This window comes from Vombatus ursinus, unplaced genomic scaffold (assembly GCF_900497805.2).
Source record: "Vombatus ursinus unplaced genomic scaffold, bare-nosed wombat genome assembly UNPS02014799.1, whole genome shotgun sequence".
NCBI lineage: Eukaryota > Metazoa > Chordata > Mammalia > Diprotodontia > Vombatidae > Vombatus > Vombatus ursinus.
Window position 1 is genome coordinate 32,330,936 of NW_020954577.1, and position 23,048 is coordinate 32,353,983.

The 23,048-nt window shown below is 36.6% G+C and overlaps 1 protein-coding gene across 5 annotated transcripts in view; it reads right to left on the minus strand.

Moving 5' to 3' along the window:
* The window catches only part of SATB1 (SATB homeobox 1), a 119,357-nt gene that overhangs the window by 74,511 nt on the left and 21,798 nt on the right, over positions 1-23,048 (minus strand). For 3 of the 5 annotated variants that reach the window (XM_027872341.1, XM_027872342.1, XM_027872343.1), the window contains exons 2-5: positions 18,609-18,844; positions 14,676-14,852; positions 13,770-13,896; positions 12,916-13,039 (exon numbers count right to left, since the gene is read on the minus strand). In XM_027872341.1, coding sequence (XP_027728142.1) covers positions 12,916-13,039; positions 13,770-13,896; positions 14,676-14,852; positions 18,609-18,819 — 639 coding nt within the window. In that variant the 5' untranslated portion in view covers positions 18,820-18,844. Of the gene's footprint in view, positions 1-12,915; positions 13,040-13,769; positions 13,897-14,675; positions 14,853-18,608; positions 18,845-21,565; positions 22,554-23,048 lie in introns of those variants that run through there. The other 2 variants (XM_027872340.1, XM_027872344.1) reach the window with 2 other exon arrangements.

Consider the following 23,048-nt stretch of genomic DNA (forward strand, 5'->3'; position numbering starts at 1 on the left):
GCACAAGGCTTAACATTTCTATAAGATGGGGACATTAAAAAAAAAAAAAATCTAGTCCAGCCTCTTCCTTCTGTTGAAATAAAAAAGAACATTCCACTTGGGGTCTTGAAAGACACAGGATCCCATTTGCCTTAAGTTTAGGTCTGACATGTCATACCTCTATTCATGAAATCCCTATTGCTTTTAGGATCAAATATTAGCATTTAAAATTCACCACTCTCTGGCCCTTTCCAACCTTCGTACACATTAGTACCCTACATGCATTTCACTGTGCAGCCATACTGGTCCACTTGCCATTCTTCACACAAGACACTCCATCTCTTACCTCCGTACATACACATTGGCAACATCCTATGCCTGGCATGCTTTTTCACCTTACCTCTCTGCCTCTTAACTATCTCTAGCTTCCTTCATGACTCAGCTCCAAAGTCACTACTTAATGAGAAGTCTACAAGAAATCTTTCCTGGTCCACCCCAGCTTCTAGTGCTTCTCCTTCTATCTGTTTTGTAGGTATCTTACATGTAGATGTTTTTTTTCCCTCATAAGAATGGCACAGTGATTGGCACACAGTAAATGCTTAATAAATACTTGTTGGTTGATTAGTAATGGATGAAAAAGCACTTATTAAGCACTTACTATGTGCCAGGGTGTTTGCTAAGGGCTGGGTATGCAAATACCTAACCTGCTCCCAAAGGAGCAGGGAAACATTACATTCTGATAGAGGAGTCAACACGTACATAAGTCGGGACAGGACCAGGGAAGGGAGCTCTGGTCTGGGAAGTCCCAAGGATTGTTCCAAGAACAATAGGGCAGTCAAATGACATTCCCTTTCCACTTACAATGGTGGTGCTGATTCGATTACAGTTCCCAAAGCAAGAGGTGGAAAGCTCTTAGACAGATGGGATGAAACAGGGGGTGACATGGAGACAGAGAAGGAGACTTGGGGGTGGGGGCTGGACAATTGGCATCAGAGCTGAAGATGACTGGGGTTAAGAAGTATGACTCAGGCCAGTGCTGGAGCCCAATGGCTTACCTCCCTGATCTCTCTATGCCTCAGTTAAATGTCTCATCTGTAAAATGGAAGGGATAATACATCTATAATAATAATAATTGGCATTCATTTAGTTCTTTAAGGTTTTCAAACACTTTCCATATGTGAATTCATTTAATCTTCAGAACAAACCTGACAAGCAGGTGCTGTTATCCTCATTTTAAAGGTGAGGTCACTGAGGCAGAAAGAGGTTAAGTAACTTGCCCAGGGTTGCCCAGGTAGGAAGTCTCTGAGGTAGGATTGGAACTCAGGTCTTCCTAACCTGGGCCGTGTTCTATCCACTGTACCACCTTGTTATACCTATCACACAGGGGTATTTTAATTATCAAATGAAAACATATGTTGAAGCACTACATAAACCTTAAAGCCCAATGTTAAGGTCAGCTATTATCATCATTTCATATAAAGAAACTGAGGTCCACAGATCTTAAGTGACTTATCTAAGATCACACAGGTAGTGAGCAGCATACCTGATTCAAACCCTGATTCCCTACAGGGTAAAGTGGTTGTGTGTGTGTATGTGTGTGTATGTGTGTGTGTGTGTGTGTGTACATGTACAGCCTTTGACATCCTTTAAATATGTTTCCAGTATGTCCTTTACTATTTATATTTCCTTAGGTTCAATCTTTTGAGTTGTTTCAATGAAATATTCGATTTATTGGCCTCTAATATCATGACATATGAAGGAAGATGATGTGAATTAATCCAATCTTTTGGGATAAAATGGTAAATATATAACATAATTAACATAATCTCTCAAATCAAAGTGACAATAATATATATGCCAGTGTAACTCTTAGCATAACAAAAAAAAATGGATTCTGTATACTTCCTGAGTTTTGTGAATGGAAACACTTATTAAAATAAGTATTTGCCTTTATACATAGGCCTAGAAAAAATTAAGGTGAGGCAAATAGAAATTAGACAGTACACCTTACTCTCATGGATGAAAGAGAGAAATTTTCCCTTTTTTCTACTGCTTCCACATTGTTTTCAATGAAATTCTATAGAAGAGAATTCAGTGACCTTGATGAAGAATGTATAAACCCCATGGTATGAATGATGGCTAAGAGCAAAATGCAAAGGGATGAGAAGTATAGACAGGACCAATGTAATTCTTGTAGGCCTAATCATTCTGAAGAATGTAACGACACCCTCATTTAATTTGTGCCAACTATATGCTTAAAACCTTTACCCCACCAATTTGGAAATACATCAGAAAGGTCCTGTGACTGTCTTTGAGTAATAAAAACTATTGACATTCATTTTCCCAATGCTGTGAGGAAGACTGTAGAAGTATTATCATTCCCATTTTACAAATAGGGAAACTGGGGAGCGGAGAAGGAAAGGCTTGTCCACAGCCACACAGCTGGTGCAGCCCAGGGCCAGGACTCAAAAGAAGCAGCAAAGGTCTCCCGAATCCTGACCTGGTATTCTTTCTGCTGCACCTCAAGTGCTTAAGGTAATTTTTGTACTTACTAACTAAAACTCATAGGTCAAATCCGACTTCCTCATTTTACAAATAAGGAAACTGAGATCCAAAGATTTCCCCTCCAAGCTCAGAGTTGTGGTCAGTCAGTAAGTCACAAAGAATTAATTAAGCACCTACTATGTACCAGGCACTGTGCTAAGTACTGGAGATAGATACAAAGAAAGGCCAAAACACTTGCAACCCCCCATCCCCACCCCCAAAAGAAAACAACACACACACACACACACACACACACACATTCTCCCTGCCCTCAAGGTGCTCAAAGTCTAATGGAGGACAGATAAATATCTAAGTACTAAGAGAGGAAAGGTGATAATTAAGGACGAGGACCCGGAAAAACTTCTTTTGGAAGGTAGGCTGTTAACTGGGACTCAAAGGAAGCCTGGGAATTCAGGGGATGGAAGAGAATTCCAAGCCTGAGAGATAGATCCTAAAAGCCAGTGGGCTCCCAACTCCTTGAACTTTGAAGCCAATCCTTTTTCCACCAGACTCCACTGTCTTTTCTTACATAATTGCTGAATGGGATTTCTAGAAAAAAAGTGTTTCCTCAACCATGTGTGCCCTGAAAACACGCTAATTCCTCTCTGACTCTCCATTTTGCAATAATGATGACAAAACTGTGAACGCATACATAAGAGGAGAACTAAATCTACTGGCTGTTTTTTTTTTTTTAAACTAAGTGGGGCGAGGTGGGGGGATAATTCAAGCAACATCTAAAAGAAAGTAAGGTCCTTAAGAACAGAGATTTTTTAAAAATTTATCTTACCAGGAGCTATTACAATGCCAGGGACAGAGGAATAATAATAATAACAACAACAATAATAATAACGGTAATAAATATCTGTTCAATTGAATTGAATTTCCCCTAAATATCAACCATTTATTACTTGTGCATATTTATATTTTCAAAAACTTAAACCCATCTCCATTTCTTAAGAACTAAAAACTATAAAAATAAAAATTTTTAATAAAAATACTTTCTTCTTTGACTTTTTTATCCAAGGCTCCAAACTGATAAAAGCAGACTATAAATGATAAAGTGACCCTCTCGTCTGCAAAATGGGACCATTTTTCTGGGAGCACAAGACCTAGAATGACCCCTTATTAGGTAACTAAGAATGCACTATGAAAATGAAAGTACAATTAAAACTGTAATAAAAATGTTAGGAATGGATTAATCATCTGGTTTATATCTTGATCCCCTCAGAAGATAGTAAATTCGCTTAATATTTCTTTGGGAACCACTACTGTATGAAAATAGTTTACAAAATATCTAACAGTGAAAGGATTAGGAATTTGGAGGGAGGTTAGGTAAGATGACAGGAGAGAATCAGATGGTTCTAAAAAGAAGCCAACCAAGCACATCTCCAAGTAGCCCTTGATCAACTCTCTTCACTGTCCAGAGTGAAGCCCAGCCCCCTCCCAACAGCCCTGTGCATTATGATACCATACAACCTTATACATCTGTAGCGCCCTTCATGAAAGCATCCCAGGGTGCTTTACAATCATTATGTGCTAAAATTAAAACTGAAGCACATACAATTCCTAATAGAATCGTTTTAAAAATGCTAAACAGAACAAATAACTTTTAAGTCTAGATTTAAAAGTCCCAGCAGTCATAGCGTTCCTTACTTCAATTGGCAATGAGCTCCAAAGCCAGGGAACAAATCAACTAAGGGCTCTCTCATGTTATGATAAAGGCCCTCTTATGTTGTTTACACACTACAATAAACCAGTTTCCAGAGGAAGAAAAAAAAATGTGTGTGTGCTTTTATATATGTGTGTGTATATATACATACGTATGTAGAAACACATATGTATGTGTTTGCATGAGCTCTCCCTCCTCCCCACTTTGGTAGTGGAGGGAAGAATTGTTTCTGTTTTTTTGCAAACCAAGCATTAAATAAAGCAGGGTAGCCATTAGCCACCTCAAAAACACTTCAGCGAGCACACACCCAGACAAAGCTGAACCTGAAATGTAAGAGACGTATGGAGAGGCAGGTTCCAAAAACCTATCAAAAACAACTAAGTTTTGTTTCAGCACTAAATTTAGTGTTAAAGACAGTTTAAATGACATTAAAAATGTTTTAATCTCATCTTAATAGGTTTGTTCTCAGGTCGTAGCTAGTACTTAAGCCCCAGTTGCACTATTCCATGCATTTAGGAAAACAGCTTTTATCACGTGGTAATTTTCCTTGCATTACTGATTTTAAGGTCAAGGAAATCTGCCTGTGATCTAAACTTAAGCAAGCATGGGTAAAAAAAAAAAATCTACCAGATGAATTAACCAGAATAATATTCAATATTAAGAACGTTTTAAAATAAGAGAAGAAATCAACAACTCTGTCTTACAAACACAAGAAAAGGGTTTTAAGAACTTTTTTAAAAAGTTAGATGTTTTTTTTTTTAGCCTAATCTATTGAAGAGGCAATAGAGGCCTCCTCATATCTAAGACTAAACTGTATCTTAACTGCAGTAAAACCTTTAAGCAAAAGGAATGTTTTATTGGAGGCCAGAGAGCTGGCTTGGCTCTGGAGGAGCAGGACTCAAGTCCAGACTCTATCATATACTTTCTGGGCTCATTATTTAACATCTCCCTGCAATTCAATGCTGATCTGAAATGGAAGAAAGAATTTCCTCTCTGGGAGTCCTCAACACCAATGAAATCAGACATCCAGCCCCAAAACAAAACAACAGAAAAAAGCCCTCCCCCCCCAAAAAAAAACCACACCAAAATATCTAAACCAAAAACCGTTCATATCTCTATCAGGTAGGACTGAACAGGAATATCATTTAACAATATATGCAGTGTCTAAAGCTGAGGCTTCAAACTGCACTAAGACATTTGGGACATCCTGTACATATATACAGTTAATTCCCTGTACTTTCAAAGGATGTGCCTATAATCTGACATCTCACTAACTTAACTAATGCACTGGGGCCCTACCAGTTCTCTAATCAAGTTAGAACACAAGACCCTTGTAAATTGATGTTGCAATTGGGCTGGGGTTGGTTAAGTCAGGTTGTACTCTAATTATAAATATAAAGCAATATCCCAGAAGAAAAGCCCCTGAAATATTAAATCCACTTTCAGGTTCCATCCATGAAGCCTGTCCTTCGTCCTATTTATGGGAATGATAACAAGGTCCAATTGCTATCAAGCATTTTAATGCCTGATAAAATTGATACGCATCATCTCTTGATTCACATGGTCATTGGGTGGAAATTGTTAATGCTATGATATGGTTTATGAAAGGTTTTAAATTAAAACCCATACAAAAACTTACATCGAACCTCTGCTTAGAATTTGAAAAGTACTTGCAGGAGTATTCACAATTTCATACTTGGAAGAGATAGGTAAAAGACGTCAAATGGAAAATTTGTCTTAATGGAGTTGCCAAATATCTCCTTACCCATAAGATTTGGCTATGTCAATGGGCAACATTTCTGTTCTGAAATAAAGAAACCAGCCTTTTTTGGGGGGTCAAAAGATTAATTCCATGTGTAAGAGGTTTGTTTTTTTTTTTTAAAAGCAAAAATGACTTACTTCTGACTTGTAAGGCGGTCCTAAGAGTATACTGCATTAGCAGGCTACAATATGATATGGAATCCTGGGTACTACTTATCTCATGAAGCTGTTGTGAAACAATCCCTTCGAAAGCCACTACATAAAGGTGATTAGCTCTTATTTTATTGTTGTGGCTTTTGAGGGGTAAGAAGAAAGCTGACTGTCATGGTGAAACATATCCAAACCTCTGGGATTTCATAAAGTTTCTTTTTTTCCCCCTGAAGCCAATCTTGCTGACCCAGAATACCAGATGGCAACTAGTTAATATTACTTTGAAAGAAGTCAGAATGAGTCTCTTCCTCAAAAGAAAAGAAAAAGAAAAAGAAAAAGAAAGAAAAGAAATTTAAAGCAACTAGCCAAATAAATGCCTTGTTAGGGAAAAAAAATCCTATAGGAAGATTCAAAGCAATTAACAATAAAAACCATTGAGTATAGCACAGAGAGTAACATAAATCTAAAGACTTATTACAAAACACAACAAATTCAATTTCTTTTAAATGAATTTTTTGTAAGTTAAAGGGATTCCTGTCATAGGGATGTTTGTTTCCTGTGCATTAAGGGTTAAGAAGAGTAATTATTACCAGTAGAGAGGTAACATTCAGTATAATTGGCAAGTGTTCAGGTATATGTGGAGTCCGCTACTTACAAATGTGTTATTTCCTAATGATGGTAAACGGGCCTTTTGTTTGTATGGGAAATTGCATTCTGAGCTCCAGCGTGATTAATGGTGATAAGGTTCCCAGGCCATCAAACAAAAAATCTATTTAACCCACAATCTAGCTAGATTATAGGACTAATAATATTAGTATGATTTCTGGATATTGAGCTCAGGTACAAGAGGGAAAGGAGGAAAAATATTTAGGTACTTTGGGAAAATGATATTTTAGGACCTGGCCCAGCACACTGATAGCTCTTCTCATCCGTCTCCTGTTTTTTTGAAAGGAGGGTCAGGCTTCTCTCTTCCTCTGCTTCTGAACCCCAAGTTTCTCTCAAGTCTACAAGGTTTATTTTTCTTCTGTTTTGACAATGTTTTTCAAGGTATCTAGGGCTTCCATGGTGGTGGGAAGTAGAAGACTAGAAAGAAGGACGCATTTGTAGCTATGGGCTATAACTATATGATGGTCATTCTATGCATGAAATGTTCTTATTTATGTTTTACTTACAAGCTTTAAGGAGCATATATTAGCTTACCACTAAATTAAACATGAAATGATTTGTAGATTTCTTGAAAATTGCCATTTTGGATATAATCTTATTATATTAAAGCAAAACTTGGTCCCTCTGCTATTTTTGTTATATAATCAAGAATCAGTTTCCTATATTTGTTTTTAAATTCTTGTAAAAATATGCAACATTTGCATTTTAGAGAAGAAAGCAAATATTCTTAATGAAAGGAAAATTCAGAAAGTAATTTCTTCTAATTTATATTCAATTAATGTAAAAACTTAAAGTATAATGATTTTTTGATCCATTAGATAGCAAGAAACACTACTGACAAACTAGTTTTGGGAGAATTTCTCCCCTAACATGGAGATGGCATGGATCTACTCAAGTGCCCAAAAAACAGTCATGCCACCGATCATTTACACTGTCTCTGTGGTTAACAACCTGCCTAGCACAGCTATATCTGCACTAAAATTTCTGCAAATCAAATATCTAGGAGGAAAACATGAAACACTGTGATTTTTGCTTGTCTCTGCTTGTCTGCAATTTTATAGTTTTACTGACCAATTTGGCTTAGTTTGAAAGGGAGTAATACTATTGACTGATAAAGAGAATACAAGGAATGTTCTTTCATCAAATATAAACGGGAGAATTTTAATGCACCACTGTTAGATACATATATTATACAGATTAACCATGTTTAGATGGATGTTACTGTTTCCAGAATACTTATTGTAGGGTAGTTTTGTATAAAGTGTAACTGTTAAGTACTGACATTTAAACTTTCTAAAATTTTAAATGAAAATATCACTAAAACTTAATGTTTTCATTTCACAGCCAAAGACCACTGGGATTTTTCTTTAAGAAGAGGTTTGTAATAAAATTGATATTTTCAAAAGTCTTATGATAGCTAAAAATAGCTAGCACTTATATGGCATTTATTGTGTGCCAGGGACAATGCTAAATGCTTTACAATTTTTACATTTGATTCTACAACAACCCTGGGAAATAGGTGCTATTCGTATCCCCATTTTACAGATGAGGGAAACTGTGGCAGATAGAGATTAAGTGACTTGCCCAGAGTCACATAGTTAGTGAGGACCTATAGTACTCTGGTCTTCTTGACTCTAGACCCTGGATCTATCCACTGTACTACCATTACTTAATAATATATTGAATTCACATGTATGAACTTGCATAACTATGGGCAAGGAGTAGAATGCACAAAAATGATCATTTCTATTTTAAAAACAAGAAAAGCCAGTGACCCCTAAAGAGATTTGACCAAGATAACCCATTTAGTAATGCCAGAGTTGGGCTCAGACCTTAATCTTTTGACCTCAAGACCTGTGCTCTTCCTGTTATATCACCCAGCACCTCACGCCCTCTTTTCCAAAATCAAACTATTATATTCCTCCTCTTTCATGCTAGCTAGCTAAGACACAATTCTAAGCTTAAGTATCCACAGCAATTTTGTGCTTACACAACTGAAAATTCCATGTATGACAACTCTTTGTTATAGCTTAGTTTTTTAAAAATCAAAATCAAAATACACGGTGCTTGATAAATCATTTGATTTTGGCAGATCTGCCATGGGAAGTATAGAAGGTATTTTAGCATTATCTGTTAGAAGGCTATTAAGCCAATAATATGGCTAAACTTAAATTTTTTATAAACAATGCAAATATTTTTATATAAAAGTTAACATGCATGAATTACTTTGGAGAATCTGTGATTTCATTGGTATGGCTCACTCCTCCCCAAATGCAGATAGTAACTAACTCACTCATACTCTCTCTCTCTCTCTCTTTCTCTCTCCCCCTTACCCCTCCCCTTCTCTCTCATGCTTTATCTACGTCCTCTACAGCAGATAAAATAATGATGGTTATAATGAGAGCAAGCATTCATTATGACACCTTAAGGTTCTCAAAGAACTTTTTATTATCTCTTTCGATCCTTGCCACAACCCTGTGGGGTAGGTTCTATTATGATCCTCATTTTACATTTGAAGAAACTGAAGCAGACCAGACAAATGACTTGCCCAGGGTCACACAGCTAATGAGTACACGAGATAGGATTTGAACTCAAGTCTTCCAAACTCCAAGTCTAGCACTCTATATCCACTGTTATGATAATTCAATAAAAGCATATATATAATAATGGCTTTTAAAATGTATAGCTAGGATTTGGAACCCAATGAATGAACAGAATGAACTCAATTTAAGATTACCTACAGAGTAACTGGGCATTTGTTCAGGAGCTGCCAGAGTATCTTACCAATTTTAGAATTTAAAGAGGTGGTAGTAGGGCAAAGGAGTGGTGGCCGACTTCTACTCTCTGGAAAATCTGCCCAGTGCCCTTTAGGCTCATGGGAACATTCCTGGTTGGCTCTCTGTAGGTAATCTGACAGGGGTTGGATTCTGGCTTCTTAAAACAACATAATAAAGCTTCATTGTGTTTTTGAATTCAGACAATGCTAGAATCTTCCCTTCAGTCATATGAATGTAAGGAAAAAATGAAGGGGTTTTTTTTTGAAGATGTGGGCGAGGGGAATCATAATAGCTTTTGTCAATTATTTGAGGGGCTATCAAGGGAGTGGGATTTGACTTCTCCAGCCTGGCCCCAGAGGGCAGAACAAGGAACAATGAGCACCCATGTGACTTTAGGCAAGTCAGGGAAATCCTCTGGACCTCAGTCTGCTCATTTCTAGAGTTGAGGAGATTGGATTTAGTGGCCACTAACTTCTTTCCAGGTCTTTATTTATGATCCTCCTATCCTAAGTCAGGAAGAAGTTTCTTCCCCCACCCCTGGGGGTCAAGCAAATGCTTGATGATCTCTTATTGAGAATTATAGAAGGGATTTAGCACAGGTATAGGTTGGACTAAATCCCCTCTGAAGCGCTTTCCAACTCTGAGATTCTGTGATTCATCCAACGTCATTTCACGTCTCAAAATCTGGTGGTTTTTGATATTAGGTCCTTATCAATACGCTTTGACTGCAAATAAATTCAAATCACACATAGGACCTAGACGAAGAAACAGATTTTCACTATCATACCCTTTTCAACAAATTCCAACCATAAGGGGAAAAACAGGTCAGGGCAAAAAGTTTTGAAGGCTTAGAATTCCTTTTCCTTGACCAAAAGATATAGAGAAGATGAAAGGGAAAAAATGGAGAAATAAGTTAGTAGGAAGAGCTCCCAGTTAAAATGTTCTGGATTGCTGTTTTTCACAAGGAGTAAAATAGCCACAGAACAAGGAGGGAACAAGAAAAATGAGATGCCAGAAAAATGAACAACTGAAAAAGAAGGGAATGTAGAGTTTTAAACACCTAGGAAAAAAAGTAATTGTCCCTCCAAATTTGGAGGACATCCATACACACTGTGTTCCCACGTCTCAAATGGCATATTTGAAAAGCCAACCCAATTTAATTCTGACCTGACTTTGAATTGCTGCCACTGATGATCTGTGTGTAATTTTCTCAAAAGACAAAAGCAAATATGTAGTCCAAAGTTCTCAATGAAATGTAAATGAATGCCCTGGTTTCAATGCTGAAGGCCTCCAGAATGCCATGGTCACCAAATACAATCATTATATGAGACCACCAAAGTCATTCCCACAGTAATATACAAGAACACAAGAACTTAGGACAGTTCCATTTCTTTTTTTTTTTAACTGTTCTAATACCTGACTGCACTTCATTCATGTCTCAATTTAACATTTAACATCACCCTGGTAATTACTAAATCCTAGCTCAGCGTGTTGTCGTTAGAACACTTTGGTTTGCCTTTGAGACCACTGAAGAGCTAGCTCAACATTCCCCATGCCAACATATGCAAGTCATTTCAATGCATTTCTCCAGAACACTGCACAGGTAAGAGATTACAACCATTATCCGGCTAAAAGACTTAGGAATTCTAGAGGTTTCTTTTAGCTTTTACATGATCCTCAGATTTGAGCCTAAAAAAAACATCTTTCAGATCATTTTTAACTTTCAAATTTCAGTAGTCAAGTTCAAGGCACCCCCCTGGAATTGTACACAAAACTGAGTTTCCTATGTGAATGTGCCAAATACTGCCCAATTTGCCACCAACCTGACTGGTTCTGCTCAATGTTCATAAAATAACTATCTTTCTTCTCGAAAATGGGGGGGGAGAAAAGGAGAATTTTGATGAAATTGTAACTGAAAACTAAGAAATATGCCAAAGAAATAAATCAACATTTCAATTATGTGATTTATAAAATACAGCATGCATGTATTTAACAGGCAGCTACCGCAACACATTAAGATAATATACTAAGAGTCAAAAATTTGAGCATTCATTTGCAATTCATTCTGTCATATTCTCTTTGTGCTGGCAAAGCTCACGGGACCAGGGCCGAACAAATGCTAAATCACACAAGGTTACTTCATAGGCACCTATCAGACAACTAGACAGATGGAATATAGAGAATTATTATTATTAATTTCCAATTCTATAAATGATTATTCCAGATTAACAGAACTGCATGCCAATTCAATTTGTAAAGACTTCAAAAATCTTTATAAAACTTGCTTTAAAAATCTTAATAATGGTAAAATACTAAATTCTAGAATACAGTAAGTACACCGAGACTTCACTATTGTGTAATCTAGTGCACAGAAAAAAAGGAAGTCAGAATAATTTTCTATCTGTCCTAGAAGCTATTGAAATGTTTATACACCTAAAGGATCTTGCTGCTTACTATAGCCCTATAGCATGGACATAAGGACTCCCATTATAGCAAGGTACGAATGTACTCTGAAAAAAAAGAGAGTAAACTTCATCTTCAAAAGCAATTCACTTTCTTTTTATCCATCAGAAGTACTAAATTGCAACAGAATTTCTACTGGTAGTTTCAACTACTTCTAGCAAAATTCATGTTTAAAAATTAAAATAAAACAATAAATCTGCATCCCCCCCTTAAAGTTTCTGACCACTGGACATTAGATCATAGAGGAAAAATAAGGTTATATACTTCAAGCTAACTTAAATCAATGCCAAAGAAATGAGGAAAAAAAAAATTTAGGTCTAAAGGAATGTAAGTATTCAATCCTTGGCTGTAAGTAGGTAATAGAAAGGTTCCATTTCTATTAGATTATTTTCTTTTCTTTCAGTTCTAATAGTAAATGGCATTTCTTTTCATTGGAGCTTAGAACCTGATGCTTATTTGACTTATTAGCACTCCTAGATGACCTTATTTTGTAAGCTACATTTAAAACTAGCAAAAGTTACTTAAACAATCATCTAAATTTAGTGAACCTTTGACAAGAGTGAGAACCTCTTTACTCCTTCTATGAAAAAAAAAAAAACAAAGCCCCAACTGAAACGCTTGAAAATTGAAAAAGCAAGCTCATTGGAATGGTCTTCTCCTGAACTGGTTTTTTTTTTTTTTTTTTACCATTTTTCATTAAATTTTCCCAAGGGAAAATACCATACAAGTTATACGCAAAATGAATCAAGTAGATTTAAAAAGAGCGCCAAGTGGTCAAACCCATTTGCATTTTTGGTCAATTTGATCTTCTGATACCAGTTGCTTTAGAATGTAGCAATATTCCTTTTCCAATGGGGGCTGCCTCCATATAGTGTTTCATTATTGATCACATGCTAGGCTAAGTACCTGGGAAAGGGGACACTCCTTGGCCAATGAACTCTGGTTCATATCCTTCAGTAAGTCCTTCAGAGCATTTCTTACGGTTGTGTGAGACCATTGTTCTGGAGGCAAGTCTTCTAGTTTAGGGCAACTATTTGAGACATAGATTAGAAAGGGGATTATTACAAGATTGCATCCTGCTGCAGAACATTCCTTTAAGACAGACAGATTTCATTTTGCGCATCAAGCAGATGCATCTGGAGATTGCTCTCGGTCTCCTGATTGTTCCGATTAGTTAATTACTTTATACAACACATCTGCTGTATTGATGCATGAATTATACATCAGCTGCATGTGGTGACTATTTTTTCATGTTACTTCTACCTTTCTGCTCTGATGCGCTTGGTAAGACAATTTAAGGTGTAATGCTTTCTCATGACCGATCAGGAAAAGCATTAATATATTAACTATTTTCCGTTCATCGCTATTCACGTGACTTAAAAAAATAATAAGAATGTAGTCATAGTGAGGAAGTCATTCTATCACAAAATGTACACAGATGGCACTGTTCATGATATGCAAAAATATTTTTCTCTTAAGTAAACTTTATGTAAAATGCCTTCTTGTAATGCATCATTTAATTGACTAAATGCAGCAGAGTTGCAACGATACCTACAGAAACCAATCAATTAAAAGCTAGAAGAAGAAGGGGGGGAAAAGTTCTCTTCAACAGGATAAATTGGAGAACAGCAAGACAAGATTAATTTGGACTTAAGCTTTCTAAAAAACCATTCCAGATCTCATTGTGAATCTGAGTAGCCATGAAGGACTAGGGAGGCAGGGTTCTTTTCTCACCTCCTGCCTGCTATGGCAGGACTCACCTGTGTAACTGGATTTTCAAGGTGACTACATGATATACATCCTGTAGCATGTCTGCAACAGTCGCATCAGGGGCATCTGTCACATAGGACAGTGGAACTGGATTCCACTTTCCAACCTGGATTAGCCCTATACCAGACAGAGAAGAGATTGGAGACTCATTAGTCCTCTAGTGAAAAAATTATACTGGGACTTTTCCCTATTTCCACTCATTCTCCCACCCCCCTTTCCCAACAATACTATGATTCCTACCTGGCTCATTTTAATCCAAAGAGTAGTAAGCTAACAAAGATATTTCCATTTTAGCTTTCCAGATTATGAAAGAAATAGTACAAGATTTTTTTTTTAACTCTTTGGAAATAAAAGCCTATCATTAACATTTATATATAAAGTTGTATTTTCCCCAACTTATAGAAAGTTCTAATCCAACAGAACTGAACCAGTTCTGAAAGGCTTTACAATTTAGATAAGAATCCCTAACTGCAATGGGAACCAGCATTGAAAAATACTTTACAGCCCATAAAACCATCAGAAACAGAATAAAAGAAACAGAACTAGATATTCAGTCATAAATGCAAATTGACTCTCAACAGTCCATCTGCTCAAATATGCTCGACACTTCCTTGTGGATCCTCAGTGGAGCAGATTATTAAGGTCAATAAGCATACTAATGATTCAGTTGAAGCAATTTAAAAAAAAATCTACCTCAACATTCCACATGAGCAAAATGTGTGTTAACTAAACCAAAATGAATTAAGCCAATTTTTTAAAGTCACAGACTAACAAAAATATAATCCCACCTCAAATGTACATCTAAGAAGAAAAACATACAATGTTTCTTCCATAAAGTACACATAAAACACCAGACTTTTTTTTTTTCTCTCCAATTGCACGGATGTATGATTTACCTTTGGCTTGGGCAGCAGAGCTGTGAGAATATCCAAGAGACAGCAATGCCATTTCTATCAGTTGGTTGAAAAGCATGTCCTTTCTTACCAACACAAATTCTGCATGTTCCTCCTTACAATCATATTCAATGGAATTTTCATAATGCTCCACCACACAGAAAACAGGTAGCATTGTTCCTATCAAAAAGGCCAAAAAGACAAAACAAACACAAACCAACAATTTTCAACCAACCCATTCTCTGTTGGGGGGGGAGGGGTGGGGGAGGATGGGGTATAAGGGAGTTATGAGAGTAAGTCGTTGAGGCAGTGAGTCAGAAATGGGGGCTACACTGGCAAGGTATACAGCACTGAAGCAAACGTGAATTCACACACAGACACACACACACACACACACACACACATTTCCATCATTATCCAAAAATAAGCAAATAGAAACCAAAGTATTTCCTACGAAATTGGTTCTAGCCTATTTATAGAACTATATTTTCTACATAGAAAGAATGTTCAATTACCTGTCTAGCAAAAGAACAATGTTGATAATGTTGACTGGAGAGGAATAAGTTGGCTGCCTCTGTCCTGTCTGATTTGTTGTGACTGGTGCGCAGACTGAGAACCCTAAACACATACTGCAGATGTCTTATGAGTAAGACATTTTAATCCCATCTAGATAATTTTGTTAATATTAAATGATCTCATTTGGATCAACATCATTAAACTGAACCTCCTTTTGGTAATGTATCTGTCCTAATCTGACTATATTATTAAAAAAGAAGAAAATCTTATTCAAATTACTCAGGATATTGTCTCTTTTGAATATATCCTGAATGCTTAGGTAAATTTGTATATTTGAGAAATATGACTTTTCATTTTATATATTTTATATTATCTGTTAAAAATATATTATATGTAGGTAACACGAGAATTTTTTGATAAATATTTCTTTTTTGGTCCAAAGAGGAAAAAAAAGGAAGAAAAATGAACCTTTTTATGACTTGTGTTAAGATCTAGGTATTTAGGTAAGATTTGTGATTTTTTTCTTCTCCACATTTACTTAGTTCAGCATTATTCATGAACTCAGTAGCCAAGAAAATAGCAAATTCAGGTAATTTATTATTGGAACAGCAACTATTAAAAAAAAAAAGAAACATCTTTGTACTTAGTACACTGGCTGAGTACCTTATCGTTAAAATTTTACTGGTTAAAAGAAAAGGGTTAAAAAGCAGATGCACAAGAACTGTCTTGTGGCAAGCTGCCAGAAGGGTAGCATCTTTAGCATAAATGATGACAAGGGTTACTTTAACAGGGCACCCAGGATCTCCAATTAGTCCGACAATGTTAATGCTTCCATAAGTAGTGCCCTCTGCACTCACAGAAGCCTCCTAACTCGCAAAGGTGTCGAATATGTACTGTAGCTAGAATTATGATTTCTTATTGCCAATAGAGATGGCCTTTACAATTCTCGACTTATGTTTCTGCATAACAAAAAAATGACCTAAAAAAGGGCCATTTTCAACATGTAGATTTTTCACTGAAGCTTCAGTGACCTGTCATAAGAGATTTGCAGCTCTGACAAACTAGACCCTTTAGGTTTGGTTAGGAAAGCTCACAAACTCACTTTGGTGAGTTTGTGCCCAACAGGCTCAGCATGAAGAGCCAGCTGAAAAGCTTGCCAGTGTTCATGTCGTTCATTCAGCTGTTTTATGAGTGGGAGATTGGTCAGGAAGAAAGAAGACTTGGGGAGACCATGGCAAAAGTGGTGATTTCTTTATTGGTTAAATTATTCTCTGGAGTATTTCACAAAACAAACAAAACCACTGCTCTTCTTTCTAAGGTAGGGTTTCCTAAGTTTGGCTACAATGTTTACCTGCCACTTGCAGAAAAACAAACAAACAAACAAACCAGAAATCCTGCACAAAAGATAAAAAATATCAATCTTTCTAGCATCTTTATTGTTGAAAATAAACATTTTTATTAACTAAGGGAAAACTCTGTATCTATAAGTGCTTCTGAAAAAACCTAAAGCATTTGTGCAGGAAGTGAAAATACTTTACTTTGGTTTCCCCTCCCCCTCATGTCCCCCTGACTTCAAAGAGTTAGGTTAATATAACAAAAGCACAAGCACTGATTTTTCATTTCATGTAATGATACAAAAGTGTGCTACTCCAGGCTGCTTCTTGCAGCTGGGAAATGTTTATAGGCGATGTCGCTATTCAAATGGACTGCATGTCTTCAGACACAAATAGGAACATACTGACCAGATTTAGATGTATGCTGGAGATAATCAAGGTAGATATTGACAGTGCGACACACAAGGATCATCTGACTGCAAATCAAGCCGCTAAATCTCTTAGTGAACTGTCACTGCTGCTCTCCTGTTTACGTAAAAGGCAGCCAGCCCGCTGACTGCCCGGGCTGATCACTCTTGCTAGGGCTGGGCTGATCACTCTTGCTAGGGCTTGGCTAATCCTCCAAGTGCAGCAACTTTATAACCTTCTAGTATTAAAGAGGAGCACATTGGTCAGTGTTCAATGCTAAAAATATATCATGACTTCAACCTGAAGGCAGGGCTAGAGCTTTTGCTGAAGGTTTACGAGTCTGTGTAAACAGCACGTCTGCCATAAGGAGCAGTGAAGTCTGTAGAATCCTTGTCTAAAACTGTCCTGGCATTAAAGTTTGCTGTGCAAATATCACATAATACCAGAGACAGCTGAAATCTCCTATTTAGGAATTTATGGAACTTATATGTTTGCAGGCGTCAGAAAGTCTTTTTTATAGAGCCCCAGTGCCTCACAGTACAATATTAATGCACTCTGTTGGAAAAGCCATAATAAATTATATTTTTAATGCTCTTACCCTGGCTTTCTTAAGATGCATACATTCTTGGCAAACAATCAATAAATAGGGTAATCATGAGCAGAGGCCAAAGAATTTGCTGAAGTGCTGTTTTCCCATTTTTAATAGATAAAGATCTAACAATACGGACTGCTGTGTCTGTTCATTTCGGGATCAATATATTCTTTGTTTTCGCCAAACCAAGGAAAAAATAAATGATTGTATGATAAATGTTATGCATCAAACACAATGAAATTCCACTGCCTTCTAACTTTATCTACTTAATATTCTTGGTTGCTAAAAGGTTGCATTTTTATACTCTGCTTAGCAAATGCAAGAAAAATCTGAATTATAACATATAGCAATTTACAGAGAAACAAGGACCATTATGGGACATGCTGAATTATATCCAGTATATTATGCCTTGCTTTACATGAATCATCTTGTTGAATATGGTCAAAGTTTTAAGACATTGTCATCAATTTAATTTAAATTATTTATATGAACACTCACACAACAGAATTCCCAAAAAGCTGGTCTAACATTTCACATCCTTAATAAAAATGCCCAACTGTAACAAATTTGGGACTAGAAAATACAATCATCTGCTCCTCTATTTTAAATAATGAGTCTACTTTTAAAGATTCAACTGGAAAAATTGATGTTAAAATAATGCAAACCTCACATACTGTAGTAGAAGTTATTTGTGAAACCACTTCAAAAAAGTTAACAGATACCTTTCGGACAATTAGCCTCATGAAAAACCTCTGCTGATACTCAAATAATAGAAAGTTCTAGGATCTTTATTTCTACTCAATGCTACCTTGGGATGACATCCACCAGCATCACATGAGTTCCTGATCTTTTGGAAGACTCAGACAGATACCTAAAGTCAAAAGACTCCACCTGGTAGAGGAAGATGCTCCACCCAAATATGATGTTCACATTGCCCAAATGTGATTTACTTGTGGGCCAAGCAATGCAACTCTTTTCCCAAGTGAAACAGAAGCAAAGAAAAGGAAACACAAAGTATGGCTTTTCTCGCTAAACAGTCTTGGAGAGTATTACAAGTTTTCCATTATGCATCTTTAAGATATTTACCTTTCCTAATGTTTGTTTTCATCAGATGTCCAGAGTGTTTTAAAGGCACTCCTTGCATTTTAGCTCCTGTACTCCCAAGTCTTCCTCTTCCTAATGGGCTCCCATTCTGCTCCAAGCGGGCAATTTTGGCTGGTGGACCCTTCGGATCGCCTACATTGTTAGACATTTCTGAATGTTCTTTCCCCTGAGTTGTCTCGTTCAAATGATCCATACTCAGTCCCGCCTCTAAAAATCACCTGCCATGTTTAAAAAAAAAAAAGTTGTACACATGTGTAAGTACATATGCATGTAAATATTTTGAAGATTTTTGTCTCTCTAATTTATGTTCTTTAAAATGAGCACTTGCCTGATCCCAATCTGTGCAAATAACATTAGAAGAAAAATAAATTAATCAAAATTGCTCATTTTTTCCTAAACTGTTCAAATACATCTGGGTAAAGGTATCCTGTTTTCTATTTACAGAACTATGTTAAATACATGGGCTTATTTATGGAACAAATGTATCTGGAACAAACATAGCTACAAAATGACTAAAGTATGGTGTAAACAATGATTTTTATATTCTTTATAGTAATTAAAAATTAAAAGTTCATTAATAAGTCAAATATTAAAACTTTAGTCAAGGGTACAATAGACATAGTATAAGATATATCTACACACACACACACACACACACACACACACACACTCACTCACAGAGCCTATCTCCTGAGACACCTGGCAAGTTCATCAAGACTTTCTATTTTCCTTTCAGGCTAACATAGGAGAAGAGTTTTTCTCCTTTTGAGGTCCTGAGATTCCTATTACGTATTAAAAATGCAATCAACTCTATATCCAAGATGTGACTGAACCCATCTGTGTTCATGAAAATATATCTCTAACAGAGAGAAGTAAAATATTTAAAATCAATGCATTCTAGGTGTTGGTACACTAGAGTCCTTAACATTTAATTAAAATTTAGTAGCCTATTAATGATATAAAAGTACTAATAATTTATGAAACAGAACATTTTGAAAAATATTTTTCACATATTCTCTAATCTTAAATGTATAGATCAGCTTAAAAAAAACAATACTGACAACACTATATTCCTAATCTTCAAATAAAACAAATATTCATTTAAAATAATAGCTACCTTTTGTAGGATGCCTTAAGGTTTGCAAAGCATTTTGCACAGGTTATCAACTTTGCTGCCCAATAAGGGCAATTTTAAAAATCAATTTCAAGGAAACAAATACTAGTTTATAGACATTGTTAATAACAGTAGTTTAAAGGAATTATGTTACAGCTTTAGACTTGAAGTATCATCTCCTTTATGAGGAAGACAATGTGTGACCATTATGCCAATCATGTATGCAAAATAGTCAAAACTATGGTCACCAAGAACAGGTGAAGAGAATTATTTTATGAACTGCTATAGTAGTAGTACAGTAATTGTAGCTGCTGTGAGTACAATTTAGAAAAAGTAAAGTGAATTTGATAATTGGGATGTTCTTCTAGCTATCTTGCAATTCAAAACATTCTATGCAATTTTTTTTATGACACCAAAGTTATGTAGGTCCAGATTTGTCAAGAGATATCACTCATTACAACAGAATTTGCTGTAAACATTTTTTTTCCTGCTTCAAAATACACTAAATTGTCCTATATAGTCAAGGTGTGTGTGTGTGGGGGGGGGATGTTAATTTGGAGATTTACAAGCAACCTTAAGAATGTCAGTTGAATGACTGTAAAGTTTGTGAAATAATGGTTATTTATCCTTGTACTCTAGGGTGGCATGCTGAGAACCGAAGGTTTAGCATTGATTGTGGTCCCATCTGTTTTTGGTTATGAGTCTCATTAACAATAAATGTGCCTATTTTAACCACTTTTTATCAAGATTACTCTTTTCCATTAATATCAATGCAGTGTAAAGCCAAAAAGAGAGCTATGATTATTAACTTCTAAAAGCTTTCCTCACAATATTTCATGTACTGATACAAATTTGTTTTTCTGAAACTGTTTTACCTTGATAGAAATTTGGGATTCTTTTAAAAACATATCGTGTATAGAAATATACACATAAAAACATTTTAAAAGTCTTGAGGTTTTGGGTAACTTACAAAAACACGTACATCATAGCATCAAAGAAAATGTTATGAAACATGTAATTGTCATAGATCTTACGAACACACCAAGCACAGTAAATTAAAGTGATAGGTTGTAATTTAGTCACTTATTGACTACTATCAAAACACCATATAGGTCATTTTAAATAATTCTTAGACTACCCACCCATAGTCATCAGTTAAATACTCAGTTATCTTGTAAAAAGCTTTACATTACAAAGCAAAATTACATGCACATAAAACACCTAATTTGCTCATTTAAACTCCATGCCCAAGGCTAAAGTTCACTGAAACCTCAGTTAGGAATAGTGCTGAGCAACCCCCAGCATGGCCTGCCCAAAATGACAGCAGCAAAACGTGCCTGTTATCCTAAGAGATGCCAGAGAGTTTCTTTTGAGTTTCACAAATCTATTTTAAGGCAATTTCTTGCCCACACATTTAGAGAGGGGTCACTGTCTCACACATACACATATATACTTACACACACACACAAATATAAAATAAACCACAAAACTGTTTTCTAAGGAAATTATGAACATAATTTCTGAATGAAATGCAAAAGATCAGTCATAAGTAATTTCCTTAAAATACTCATCTTTTAAGAATATATTATTTCTGCACTTCAAATTCGTTTTAAATTACTTATCCCTTAGATCATCCCCTTAGCCTCCACATAACCCCATAATCACATTGGAGAGACTGTTCTCTTATCCATTCCATATGGCCGTCAGAATCCAGGCCAAGCTTTCACTGTGACCTTTTAAAGAGACAAAGAAGCAAAGTACTATCTAGAAACAGAAACACTGCAGTTTTACTGAGTGAAATTAGCAAAACCAACCTGAAACTCACCACTTCAAAACTTGACAGCACATAAATAACAAAAACAAAGGAGATTTCCTTTGCAGCCCGAGATCTTGAAGAGGAAGAAGTTCAAGACTGATGTTTTTCTATATCCTTTTTTTTATTAAAAAAAAAAAAAATAGCAGCAGACCTGAAGGCGACTTCCCCCTTAAATTGTATTATTTTGTCTCCCCCACCCCCCTCCCCCCCTAAGCGGGGGAAGGGCAGAAATAAACATCAAGATGAGGAGAAACCATGAGCGCAAAAATCAGAATTCAAAAATTGTTATTTTCTCAAATGTCTCTTGGAGAACAGGGTTTTCAATGGGGGAGGAGGGAGACTGGGAAGTGAGTAGAGAGAAGATAAAATTGATCTGACAAGTGAAACGTTGAAAAAAATCGCAAAAACAAAGCAGAAAGCGCTAAAAGGTCCACAATGAGATGATGTTTGGGGGTGTGTGGTGTGGGGGGTGATGGTCGCTGATTATCTTTTCTTTAAAAGCGAAAAAATCACTGCGGACGAGGTCTAATGAGGGAAAAAAAAAGGTTCTCTTCTAGCTCTCTATCTCATAGGCTCTCCGGAGTGAAAAAAGCAGAAAGTCTACTTCTGGCTGTCACTTGGAGTATTATTCTCCAATAACCCAGGAGAACCACAGGGAGGAAAGAAGAGGGGAGGGGGGGAAGCAACCTTTCTCCCACCCTCAATCCCGCCCCCCCCAGAAACAATTGACAGTAACATTAACAAGCCTAAACTTTCTCCCTGAACCTCCAAACCCAAGCCAAGAGCTCTACCGGTGGTAGGAAGGGCGGAGGGTAAAGTGTAGCGAAAAAAATACGGGAAAAGGCACTAAAATACCACTTTTAATTTAGCCTTCGCTCTTCTTAAAAATAGCAGAGAGGATCTGTCCTTTCCTATTTACCCGGGGCTGTTGTGTGTGCCTGAGAGAGTAATGGGGGGGGGGGGGGAAGAGAGAGAATAAGAGGGCGAAAAAGGAGAGAGGAGAGAGAGGGAGAGGAGAGAGAGGAGAGAGAGAGGAGAGAGAGAGGAGAGAGAGAAGAGAGAGGAGAGAGAGGAGGGAGAGAGAGGGAGAGAGAGAGAGAGAGAGAGAGAGAGAGAGAGAGAGAGAGAGAGAGAGAGAGAGAGGGAGGGAGGCACACACCACCACCTTCCACCTCCACAACGAACTCCTCTCCCCTCTCCAAAAAAAAAAAAAAAAAGTGGACCAGATTTCACTCCTCTATGTCCGAAGGAAGCAACAACAGCCACAATGACGATATTTTAAAAATCAAAGACCCCAACAAAACTGCTCAAGAGTTTCTCAAAATGAAGGGGGAGGGGGTGTCCTTTTAAGTCCTACAGGCTTTATTCTTGTTTCCCTGGCTGGATAATATGATTATTGTGATTAGGCCGTTTTGGTAGTTGTTGCTGGATGTTACAGAGATAGATGTGTGTGTGTGTGTGTGTGTGTGTGTGTGTGTGTGTGTGTGTGTGT